The 13,632-nt window shown below is 39.6% G+C and overlaps 1 protein-coding gene across 3 annotated transcripts in view; it reads right to left on the reverse strand.

The window, feature by feature from the left end:
* The window catches only part of NAALADL2 (N-acetylated alpha-linked acidic dipeptidase like 2), a 712,309-nt gene extending 698,933 nt beyond the window's left edge, over positions 1–13,376 (reverse strand). For all 3 annotated transcript variants that reach the window (XM_069975168.1, XM_069975167.1, XM_069975169.1), the window contains exon 1: positions 13,251–13,376. In XM_069975168.1, the coding sequence (XP_069831269.1) occupies positions 13,251–13,293 (43 nt within the window). In that variant the 5' untranslated portion in view covers positions 13,294–13,376. The remainder of the gene's footprint in view (positions 1–13,250) is intronic.
* Positions 13,377–13,632: the final 256 nt, after the last annotated feature.

Genomic DNA, 13,632 nt, shown 5'->3' on the forward strand with positions numbered 1-13,632 from the left:
GGGGCTAATGGTGGCACTGTGGGTGGGGTTACATGGCGCTGTTGTTGTGAAGCGCCGCCCACTATAATCTGCAGATTATAAAATATCACTTTTTAATTGAACAAGCACCATGACATATGATATAATATAAGGTATGAAAACTGCTAAATTTACCCAATACACCTGTGTAGAGAAGTCAGAATGTCAAAAGGGGTGACAGTGTCACTTTAAGCACTGCAGAGGGGTCAGTTTTCTTAAATGGCTTGACCATAGTCAGTTAACATATACATGTTAGGCTATGTTCAAACAACGTCCAAAAAAGGAAAAAGGCGTCCGCTTTTTGTTTTAAAAAGACATTCGTTATTGCATTATTTTAGGTGACTTGAATAAAATGCATTGAAGTCTATGGAATAATGGATGTCTTCTTTACACATTGTATTGAATGACAAGTGTCTTTTGAGGCGGACACATTCACTACAATGTGTGAAAAAGACGTCCATTATTCCACAGACTTCAATGCATTTTATTCAAGTCACTTAAAATAATGCAATAATGGACGTCTTTTTAAACACAAAATGTGGACGTCTTTTCCTTTTTTGGACGTTATGTGAACATAGCCTTAATTTAATTAGCATTCAATAGCACAGCACACCGTGTTATTGAGTCCTGCAGGTGTATACATGTGGAAAGTGGACTGAATTTATCCACCAGTTTACTATGTTTAGGCCAGTAAAGTTAAAGGGACCTCTGCCAATATGTCATCAACATTCCTATTTTGACAGGATGCCAACATATAACTAGGACAGACTTCATTAATGCAGTGTGAACGCAGTCTAAATTGACTAACTTTGCTGTTCCTAACTACATATGACTTACATGTACATCGTGGCTTCCTGGTACGTAATACACCAAGATGTATGCCATAGTGCTGCAGATGGTCTATGAATCAAGCTTAGGGTCTGAGCTTGCTTCATATATAGTCGCTAACAGTCAATGACTGACTAAAGTCAGTAAGACATTATGCATTTAAAGGGGAACTATTGGCAGATCAGGTGAATCTAACCTTTTTTATAGCCCCCTATTGCTCCCAGAACTCTAAGAAGGAAGGTATGTCTGTTACCTTTATCCTTCCCTTTAGCCAGTCCCATCTGAATGATCTGCTCTGAGGTACGTTGTAAGGAGCACTGCTATGTCCATGAGCTTGCTCACTCCATTCATTATCATTAGAAGAAGTGGGACGATGCTGCAGTGCTCCTAACAGTGCACCGGAACAAAGATTACTCCCACCAACAGAGTGGGAGCGGTGCAGAGGAAGAAGGTAACGCACATACCTTTCTCCTCAGTGTCCCAGGCACTGTAAGGGGCTATCAGCAGGTTAGACGAATCTAACCTGCTGATAGTACCCCTTTAAAGGGGTTGTACACCAAAATATTTTTTATTTCAAATCAACTGCTGCCATAAAGTGCCAGAGATTTGTAATTTACTTCTATTAAAAAATCTCAAGCCTTCCAGTACTTATCAGCTGCTGTATGCCCAACAGGAAGTTGTATTATTTCCAGTCTGGAGAGCAGGAGAGGTTTTCTATGGGGATTTGCTGCTGCTCTGGACAGTTCCTGACATGGACAGAGGAGGCAACAGAGAGCACTGTGTCAGATAGGAAAGAAAACACCATTTCCTGCAAGACACACAGCAGCTGATAAGTACTGGAAGACTTAAGATTTTTTTATAGAAGTGAATTACAAATCTCTGGCACTTTATGGAACCAGTTGATTTGAAAGAAAAAAAAATGGTGAACAACCCCTTTTAGAGGTTCACTGACAGCTGCTGCGCCTGTCAGTGCTCCAATCATGCTTCCCCGACCTGCTTTTTTCGCAGAAAAAAAAAAAGAAAAGAACACATGAATTGCAGATTTTGATATATATATATATATATATATATATATATATATATATATATATATATATATATATGTATATAATATATTTGTCATATATATCATGGGAAAAATCCCATTGACACCTACTGTTTATGACAAGTCATTTAGCAAAAAAAAAAAAACTTCTAAATATTGTTTTTTTTTTGTGTGTATGTTTCATTTTTCAATTTCACTACACAAATAATATATTCTTGTTTTTTATTTTCATAAGGAAATGAAAGGTGTCATTACAAAGTGGAATTGACTCCAAAAGAATAGGCCTTATACAGCTCTGTACATGGAAAATTAAAAGAGTTATGGCTGTGTCATTAAAGGTTTAATAAAAATTAAGAAAAAAAAATATAATTTGTTATTTTTCACAATATCTAATACCTTGTTAGTAACTTACATTTACAATTACTGAATTCATCATCTGCATTGTTCTTTAACAGAGTAGGGGTGTAGCTATGGGGGATGCAGAGATACTATAGAAGTTAGGACCTTTATAAGAAGAAACATCTGTAGAACAGCCCCTAACTAAACATTGCATGCATGGAGCTTAGTAAAACTGTGCACTTAGAGTCTTGGGACAGCTCCCAGTGTACCCAACATGTTAATTTGAATAATCTGATTTTTTTTTTCTATATCTTTGGAATGGCCAAACAGATTTTATTAAAGAAAAATAAGGGCGATAAAAGCTCTTTACATTCATAACTGGCCAGTCTATGAAATCTTTCTTTTTGCATTTTCAGTAAAAGTTTACTGTATTTATCGTTAAGATTTACAGCAGCCTTAATCATGAAAGTTGTAGCAGTAAAAGAACCAGTACAAGAATACTATATGGTAGACAAAGTTTATTTGCTTAGTTTGACAATACAGGGAGTAAACCAGTTTAACCTGTTTGGAGCAACTGTTCCTGTTGAATAAGCCAGAATGTTAAATCCAGTGGCTTAAAGGCCAAATGTCTGCAAAATAGAATTTTACTTTACATATAGAAGGTGTTCGTGGGAATTGATATACCGCTACTAATGTCAAGTGGATCTATTAGATCTGCCATGTTCCACTAAGTGAGGGCAGCATAAAAATGTATTTAAGTCTTGAACTATTTAAGTCTGAACATGTTTTAATTGTTGCATTTAGTTTTTTAATCCTTAGCTTCTGAGAACCATAATTTACTGTGCCATAAACTGACATGTTAAATTTACTGAGAGTTGGTGCAATAGTGTTACTCAATTTATATAGTTTATGTTTTGTTTTACTACTTTTTCTTGCCTGGGAAGCCGTGTGAGGTCATTTATTTGCCAAGTGATCTGTTATTTTTATTGGTTAATGGGAGGCAGACAAAGAAAAAAAAAAATCTTCTATTGGGTATCTTTATTCTTTTTGCCATTCACTTGAAACCACTAACCTCTGTGATGTACTATGTTTCTTTTCAATTCTTTAAAGGGGTTATCCAGCTTTAGAAAAACCTTTTTTTCCAGAAACTCTTGTCTCCAGTTCAGATGTGGTTTACAATTAAGCTCCATTTACTTCAGTGAAACTTAGCTGCAAAACCCCACACAAACTGGAGACAAGAGTGATGCTGTCTCTGGAAGAAAGGTGCCATGTTTTTCTAATGCTGGATAACCCCTTTAATTATTACAACTTTCTCAAACAGGGTTTGGGTCCATGAACCCTCTGTTTCTAAATTGTAGTTGCTGGAATAAAAATATATAAACAACATGTAAAAATAGATAGGCTGTCTTTATTGCAGTCTATGGCTATGTTCACACAACATTTTTTCAGCTCCACTTAAAATAACGTCCGTCATGGACGTCATTTAGCAGCCTGGCCTCCCCTTAGTGCAATGACGGGTGTTTGTACATTATTCTAGTTTGGGGTTACTAATTGGCCTTTGGGTGTGCCTTAATTGAAAAGTCCATTGAGTTTAATAGTAAAAACGGAGAAAGAGCAGTGACAAAAGAAAAACTGTGTGTGAACAACTAATAAAAAACGTCCGCTGTTGGCAAAAGATGTCCGAAAATAATTATCATATCCGCGGTAAAAACATCTGTTATTCAATACACTATGTGCATTGGACGTCCGTCTTCCCATTGACTTCAATGCATTGCGACTGCAGTCAGTTAAATTGCGGCAAAAATGGACGTTTTCTTAAATATGAAAATTGGCTGCCTTTTCACTTGGAGTTTTAAAGAGTATCCATAGCTTTTTTTTTTTTTTTTTTTGCAGACCTCGACTTTTCCACCATTTTAAATGGGTGGAATTCACAGCTCACCTGTAGCATATGGATATTGTACACAGTTACCTGGAAAAATGTTGTTTAAATTAGTTTTACAGTGGAAGGCCATCGAGAGCTGGTGCTGTGACACCTGATATTCCTACCTGCACAGCAATGGCACTGGAAGTAAACACAGTGTTACAAGCTGGAAGAATTGGTTCATTTATGTTGTACTAGAAAATGTACCCGGCGCTGCCCGGGTATAAAGTGTCAGTGTGTTAATTAGATTTGTTCTAAGGTGCCCAGGAGGCCAAGCTAAAGGTATTGTTTCATCTGAGTTAATCAGTGGAATTAGTGTATACCTGTAGTGCATAGTTGGAGGGGTTCTGTATACCCACAATGTATAGTTTTTAGGGGTCTCGCATATCTGTAGTGCATAGTTGGGGGGGTCCTGTATACCTGTAGTGTGTATTTTGGGGGGCTGTATACCTGCAGTGTACAGTTGGTGAAGGTCCTGTATACCTGTACTGTATAGTTCGGGGGTCCTGTATACCTGTAGTAAATAGTTGGTGCTGTATACCTGTAATGTATAGTTGGTGGAGGTCTTGTATACCTGTAGTTTATAGTTTGAGGGTCCTGGATACCTGTAGTGTATAATTGGTGGAGGTCTTGTATACCTGTAGTATATAGTTCGGGGGTCCTGTATACCTGTAGTAAATAGTTTGAGGGTCCTGTATAACTATAGTACAGAGTTGGTGGAGGTCCTGTATACCTGCAGTGTATAGTTTGGGGTCCTATATACCTGTAGTATATAGCTGGTGGAGTTCCTGTATACCTGTAGTATATTTGGGGTCCTGTATACTTGTAGTATAGAGTTGGTGAAGGTGCTGTATACCTGTGTTATAGAGTTGGTGTAGGTCCTGTATACCTGTAGTGTATAGTTTTGAGGTCCTGTATACCTGTAGTGTATAGTTTGGGGTCCTATATACCTGTAGTATATAGTTGGTAGAGTTCCTGTATACCTGAAGTATATAGTTGGTGGAGGTCCTGTATACCTGTAGTATATAGTTTTTGGGTCCTGTATACCTGTAGTGTAAAGTTTGGGGTCTTGTATACCTGTAGTATATAGTTTTGTGGAGGTCCCGTGCACCTGTAGTGTAGTTTTGGGGTCCTGTATACCTGTAGTGTCCTGTATACCTGCAGGGTTGTATTTACCCGTATGGAAGTGTTATTCAGTCACAGTGTGTTGGTATTGGTCATGTCTGGTATGGCGGTGTTATCCAGTCACGGTATGGTGGTATTGGTCAGGTCTGGTATAGCGGTGTTATCCAGTCACAGTATGGCAGTATTGGTCAGGTCTGATATGATGGTGTTATCCAGTCACAGGATGGCGGTATTGGTCAGGTCTGTTGTGGCGGTGTTACCCAGTCACAGTTTGCCGGTATTGGTCAGGTCTGGTATGGCAGTGTTATCCAGTCACAGTATGGCGGTATTTGTCAGGTCTGGTATGGAGGTTTTATCCAGTCACAGTATGGCGGTATTGGTCAGGTCTGGTGTGGCAGTGTTACCCAGTCACAGTTTGGTATACCTGTTGTGCCCTGTATATACATGTACTGTATGGATGGAGTAGGGGGCCCTGTATATACATGTAATGTATAGTTGGAGTAGGGGGTCCTGTATACATGTACTGTATAGATGGAGTAGGGGGCCCTGTATATACATGTACTGTATAGATGGAGTAGGGGCTCCTGTATATACATGTACTGTATAGATGGAGTAGGGGGTCCTGTATATACATGTACTGTATAGATGGAGTAGGGAGTCCTGTATATACATGTACTGTATAGATGGAGTAGGGGGCCCTGTATACATGTACTGTATAGATGGAGTAGGGGGTCTACCAGTTATTACTGTGGATGTTGTGAGGCAGCTTCCCTAGCAACCATTGCTCCCTGTGAAAATGAAAGCAGTAATCCTATTGGTTGCTAAGGCTCCAACTGCCGTGTCTGCTGCAGCTAATTATATCACCTGTGTTTGCAGTGAGGAGATTTTCCAATTCATCTCTATGGGGCGCCTCTCTTTCCCCTCCCCCTCCCCTTCTGTACATCTGGCGGGGACGGGACCTTCGCAATAACCCTCCCGGGCACCCAATGTATCTGTGTGCCAAATTTGGGGTCAAACGGTTCAGGCATTTGGAAGTCTATAGAGGACAGACAGACAGACTTTGATTTTTATGATATAGATAGTAGTGCACTGGTTTAATGAATCTTGGCTCCCATTCACTTCAGTGCAGATCTGAGTCCTCTGGCTCTGTACACTGTATTTACTTCCAGTTATACAGAACAGCTGATTGGTGGGAGTTGGTGGCAATCAGCTATTGATGGCCTATCCTGTGAATAGGCCAGGTTAGGAACACTGCTTAGGCCATACAAACATCACCTCAATGAATTAGACCAGTCCCATTGACAATGAAAGACTTTCACACTGTTAGAACTGTCCAAGTATTTAGTGGTAAATCATCTTTATGAGACAACCCCTTTAATTAATATTTTGGGTCTACAATTCACTTGCTAAGAGATTTCTTTTATATGCTTGTCAAACCTTCCTTGCAAGAATATTTATATTCCTGACTTTTTTTTTTATATCAAATACTACAAAAATGGATTTCTCTATAAATTCACCGACTGTCGTCTGACCATAGATTCGGCATTTGGAAGTTAGTGAAATGAATATTTTGCCTCCTATAATATAGCGTGCACATTGATTTTTATTTGTTTAGTCAGAGATGTTTAACCATCACACCCTGTAAGGACGCTTTACCCTACTAAATGTAAACAATACAGTACAGGATCACTGGAAGAATGCCCAACACTCTAAGGAGGTTGTAATGTGGCCACTGCAGAAAGAAAATCATGTATCTCCTTGGAAAATGCAGTGACAAAGAATGACCTTGTAATTGCTGCCAGATCAATGGCTTGTCCTGGCTGATCTCCACAGTATGTCAAACTGAAGCAGGAATACGTTCTCAATGCCCTATTACCAGACCTTTCCAGCAGGTTAATACAAAACTATGTTTCTATACAAGTCAGAAGCACCTCTTAGCAGAGAAGAAAAACACACAGCAGAATATAAACGTTCTTCATGTCACTGTTTACAGTATATAAAGTACTGGTGCATTTAACTCTATGCTTTGTAGCACAGGATACCAACAGACAGTGCTGTGAACATCAATACAACAGAGTCAGGCATACCTAAGGGGATTAGAGATGGTGTATTCTGTTTTAATAAAGAGTAAAACTACGACTACTAAACTACTAAACAAAAAAAAAAAATCACCTTGAGTTGTCCTTGTGTCTTCTAATATTTTGGAGTTACAGTAGATTGGTGTGACAGATGTTAGAAGTTAAAACAACACAGTCAATACACTGTCCATAGAGATGTCACCCAGCCTTTTACATACAAAAGGCATTGTTAGGGCTTGTTAACATTAGAGTTTTTAGTTTTCGTATATTGATATTTTGTATATTTTTTTATTTTTAGTTAGTCTAACTTTCATATTTAGTTGCAATACAGCTGATTTTCCACAGCAGATAAATGCAGATTTTTAAAGCTAAATTTAGCATGATTTTACAATGGGTTCCTGGCACAGAAAGCAAAAAAAAATTGCAGTTGTTAGTTATGCAAAAATTGGTGACTTTTTAGATGGTTACATGCATTAAATTTGAAAAAGTAGGGGGAGTGTCGCTTAAAAAAGTTGTGACTAGACATGAGTCAACTGGTAGGGAAACAGTTATGTCCATAATCCTGCTCTGGGTATTTTTACACGTCTTATATTATACTGGAGTGCCAAGAAGTGTAGTATGACATACAGACATACATTGTAAGATATCCGACTTCAATAAAATGTTATTTTCAGCTGGAGGTAATAACTGAAGTTTTTGGAATGCCTTCTGTGATAGCTCTTATTACACCAACTGAATATGTTAAATAAATACAGAAAATCATAGGGAATGGGTGGTGAGTAAATAGCTGTGGCAGAACAAGTGATGTGTGTGTGTGCTCAGGTATTTCCACTGCATAGTGAGAACAAAAGTATGGTACGCTCAGGTTACATGCCAAATCAGACGGGCACTGAAACACTTCTGGCATCTTGTGTAGGACGGTTTGTGAACAGAGCCCCGAGCCCCAGACGAACAAATGTTTATTTATACTTTAATAAGAAAAGTCAGTGACAGAAAAGTGCAAATACATCCAGTGGTATATAGTAAGAATAAGACAGAGAATAATACAGAGAATGTTAGGGATATCTTGAAGTTTAGGTTATACTGAACTCTATTCTTTAGGCTGGAGTCACTCATGCAGTTTCTTTTCTTAAATCAAACTCAGAACTGAATGCAAAAGAGAGGACAAGTATAAGTGTCTGTGCTATACTATTGTTTAATTTTTTTTTTTCAGATCCAGTTTCATGTTTAGCTCAAAAATGCATTTAAAACTTCCATGAAAAAACTGCATGTGAGATTTCAGCGTAAGAGATTTTTTTTTGCTGCAGGAGTTAGTAAATTATACCAGCTATTAGGGTACAAACATTACAAATGAATGGACCGAACTGTTTTGACAGCTATAGAATATGCTGTGCAAGACCCTAAGCAGCCCAAATGGAATGTAGATGGAACATTGTGAAAGAGGCCTGCAGGGTGGCTGAGGCTTTTTGTCCTCAGGCCAGTTGCAGTCTGTGACTTAAAGATTACAATTGCTTGAGGGTTTCCCCTATGCTCCTTACGCTCAATAGGATAGCACAGTGAGAGTGGGTTGCATTACAGATGGCGTTACTACCCTTGGTGAAAGGGTTAATTAAGGAGAAAGAGGAAAGCAGTGGTAAGGCAGATAGACACCAGAGGAAAGCCGGCAGAGTTGATCAGATAGCAGTGGATTAAAATAAATGGGTTATCTACCCAGTAAAGTATCAGGACACAGGGGGACTTGTATTAAGAAATCTTGCTTGTTTACCGAATTACAATTTAGAAATTATTAGTTTGTCTTGCAGAAATAAGTACTGGTACGCGCAGCTTTATTCCTCCTGTCACAAAAGGTCATTTTGTTGCTCTGCTCTAGAGTGAAATGCCAATAGAGGAGACAGGCACAAGGCGGGAAAGAAGATAGAATACTGGAGGAGCCAGGACCCAGCAGAAGCTAGGTAGCTAGGTGAGTATGAATGTTTTTTTTGTTTTTGGGCAGTGGGGGCCTGATACCACTGTATTAAGCTGTGTGTGTGTGTGTGTGTGTGTGGGGGGGGGGGGGGGTGCACTAATATTAAACAGGGTCAGCAGAGGTGGTAAATACTACTATATAGGGGTTGCAGGGTGAGGGCTAATTCTATATGGGTAGAGGGCACCTCATACTATATGTGGCCTGCAGAGAAGGGAGGGGCTAATAATATGAGGATGCAATGTGGGCATTGGAACTGTATGGCCCCGTTCCCACTGAGGAAAGGTAGCGGAATTCCGCGACGGAATTGTCCGCCGCGGAATGCCGTTAGCCTCCCGCTCATAATGGGAGTCTATGGCAGGCGCGCGCTCCTGCCCTGTCCGCGCTGAAGAATGAACATGTTCATTCTTCAGCGCGTACAGAGCAGGAGCGCGCACCTCCCATAGACTCCCATTATGAGCGGGAGGCTAACGGCATTCCGCGGCGGACAATTCCGTCGCGGAATTCCGCTACCTTTCCTCAGTGGGAACGGGGCCTATAAGTCAGAGAACTGTTCAGCTCACCACACCTGCCAAAGATCCACTTGTTCGGGGCACGGCAGTGCAAGCTTCACCAGGTATATGAACAGTAATGCCAGCAATCCTGGATTCCATCCAAATTCTTCATTTAAGTCTTCACATTTAAAAACAGATTTAATAGCTTAGCTGACGCGTTTCGGCCGGAATAGCTATGAGTAAGGCCATCTGGCCGAAAGCGTCAGCTAAGCTGTTAAATCTGTTTTTAAATGTGAAGATTTAGATAATTTGGATGTTATCCAGGATTGCTGGCATTACTGTTCATTGGAACTGTATAGGGGTTGCGATGAGGTAAACCATGGCGCTGACACCATATGGGGAATGAACCTGAGGAAGCCTGGTACTATATGAGAGCTGCAGAGGGGGAAGCCTGATATTATATAAGGGCCGCTCAGGGGGTCTTTACTATCTGGGGTTGTAGAGAGGGGTTTCATACTATATTGGGGTTAACAGAGATGTTTGATACTTGATATGAGGACTGAAAAGAGGGGCCTATAACATACAGGCACCAGGGACATATGCAGGTACAGGGGGGCCTAACTACTAAATGGGGACACAGGGGACCTAACTGCTATATGTGCTGGAGCAAGGAGCCTAAATTGCTTCTCTTGCAGATTCTGGAGAGAGCATTAATTGCCAAGGGAAGACTTCAAGATGGCCTGGGTTCAATGGAGAGAAAATGAAGCTCTCCACTGCGGAATCCCGACACACTCAGTGTCCTGCTTTGAGTGAATGAGAGGGCGTGCAATTCAGCTTTCTGCTCAAAGAAGTGACATGTCACTCCGCCGCGGAATTCCACCATTTTTGCTCAGTGGGAACAGGGCCATAGAGTCTGCAACGATAGTGATAGTGATCATGGTGTGGTTGTATCATTGGTAATATCTGTTTAGTTTAGAAGCAGTATCAAGGCAATCACTGTATGGTGGTAATATTTATCCCAAAACTATAAATTAGTTATTACTATGTATGTATTGGGACACTTGATACTGTGTGGGGGCACTTTAAGGGCAATATGCTGCATGTGGAGCACTAAATGAGGCATTATACAGTATGTGCCCTTTAGGAGGTTTATGTGGGCATAATAACAATAAGCCGTGCACTCCCTAGGCTGAAAGCGCCATCTATCTTAAGGCTGGCCTGGATTAAATCTTTCCAAAGTGTCGCAAAAGAATGCATGCATACTACAACGTTCACTGATACAATATAACAATATAAAAGTATGTAAACAGTACAAACAGGAAGGACCACATAAAAAATAGAATATGATAGTTTAATTTCTGCACCTGGGGGAGTGAGAGAGGAATGCTACAAAACATGTTTGACATACTGCTCTAATGGCTTATTTTTTTTTTTTTTTTTTTACCTCACATTCTTCGCTCACGCACCCTTTTTGGAACTTTTTTGTTTAAAAAAATAAAATAAAAACTTTTTTTGTCTGTTGAATTTATTTCATGAAAATAGAGCAATAATACAAGTACAAAAGAACTTTTTCTGCAAACTGCACACTTTTCAGTGGTCAACACTGTGGATTAACTGCAAAAGCACCACTCACATTGAACCCATCTGACAAGCAGTAGCTTTCTATAATATCCTGCATCCCAGTGTATATGAATGCCTGTCTGTTTCTTTATACACCATTTTGAAAAATGTGGCATGATTTGCTCTATTTTATTGATCGACAATTTACCCAATTTTGTATTGTTTTTTCAGTTTATTTAAACCATTTAGAAAGTTTTAGTATGACTACGCAAATCCCATATTACAAGGCTATATTCACAAAGTGAAAACCCACTGCAAATCCATGTAGTGTAAAGTTGAATGGGGTTACATACCCGGCGCAGAATTTTCATTCCGCTACCAGTATGTAACCCGCCCCTTTAACCCCCCCCCACAGCCCGCAGCATATATTACCTGCTCAGCGCTGCAGCTGCATGTGAGGCTCCCGACTCTCGTCGGTCCTGCTCAGCCAATCAGTGCTGCCGTGCCCCCTGCAGGTATGTAACCCCATTCAACTTCACTGTACAAGGATTCACAACTGATTTTGCTGCAAACTTGCAGTGTGAAATTGGCTGCAAATCCGGGACATGTGAAGCTACCCGTAGGCCATGTTCACAGAATGTAAAGGAATAAGAAAACTACAGCTGTAGTTGTCATTAAAAACTACGGCCGCAGTTTTCAGCATGCATTCATTTACATTGGTTTTGAATTAACAAACGCTATTGTTGTGAACACTATGTAAAACACAATGGCCGTTGTTCTACGGTGCCGTAAATATAAATGCCATGTCAATTATTTGCGGTCGTTGTTTGGAAACAACGACCGTAAATAATTGACAGTTTACACACTGTATGGCTTTTATGCCGGCCGTAGTGTAAATAAAAGTCAATGGTTAATTGACTTTCAGACATTCCCATACGATCAACAGTTTACAATAACCCTTAAATAATATTCCTCCAACCTATAATGCAGTATCCGCCAGAGGAACACGTTAAGCAGCGGCCGTTGTTTGACACTGCAAGCAACAGCCACTTTTTTATAGCATCTGAACATAGCCTTACACATAACTAGATCAGCATAAGTACTTTTCATTATTACTGTTAAATCCAACACCAGAGTTAAAAAAAAACAAAAAACACAGGTAGTTTATACTTGGCTTAAAAATGGCTGAAAGTTACTGGAGTGTCAATGAATCCTTACCAAACCAAATTTTGGGACTTTATGTATTGCTTACATTCCTGTCACTCAAAGTATTAGAAACTTCATGCTAGAAAATAAATGCTGATAAACACGAGCCTTTCCAAGCATTATATTTAACCAGTCCCTGAATAATCAGCACAATGCAAAACACCAGTAACTGCAGAAAGAAAAACTAAAGTACAAGTAAAGTAAAACAACAAGTAAAAAAACTATTCCCTCACTTTGTCTACAAAACATCCCAGCAACCTTAATAACATGATTAAATGACATTGCATTTATGATCCAGCTGAACACAACGTGACATTACTAATGCAAAACATAAGAGCCGTGATAACAATGTGCACAGGTACAAGGGCCTGTCAAACTGACAGGTGCAAGACGACTGAACTGTAAATTTCCAAGAACGGGGCATGCCAGCTCTAGCACAACACTGCGGATCATGTTAACACTCATACATTACCTTAACAAAGTGCGACAGAAAAATACCATTACTCAGAACACTTTCTTTCTTTCTATCACAGCACATTTTCAATTAGTCCTGCTTTAGGTATGAAAACACCAAACACATACTGTTGCAAAAGGCAATAAAAATCTCACAGGTTGCAGAGACTAATCTAACACCTGAACTCTGGAAAATCACTTAGCAAAGTGTTGAACTTACCTTGCAGTGAAACGCCTGCAGAATTTGATTCCTTTTCTCCCATTGTGATTGTGATGTAAAAAAAAAAAAAAAAACTAGCGCAAGGTAGTATGTTCACTTTGAATAAGTCACTATGTAGGCTGTGACCTCCGTCTTGTGTAGTGTACTGTAGTGCTGCAATAATATACCTATTTAGCTAGTGAATAATTAGCAACCTGTTTCCTGAGTTACCTGGGCTTGCCTGACCTGTTTCTATCAACTGACATCATATCCTTTGATCTACAGTGCCCAGCTCTAAACAGCATGTCTTTGTTTCTCTTGAGAAAAAAGTGTATTTGCTTTAATGGATTGGGGTTATTTAATATTAGTGGAATTTATAATGTTTTTCTTTTTTTTTTTTTTT

This window comes from Dendropsophus ebraccatus, chromosome 6, assembly GCF_027789765.1.
Source record: "Dendropsophus ebraccatus isolate aDenEbr1 chromosome 6, aDenEbr1.pat, whole genome shotgun sequence".
Taxonomy (NCBI): Eukaryota; Metazoa; Chordata; class Amphibia; order Anura; family Hylidae; genus Dendropsophus; species Dendropsophus ebraccatus.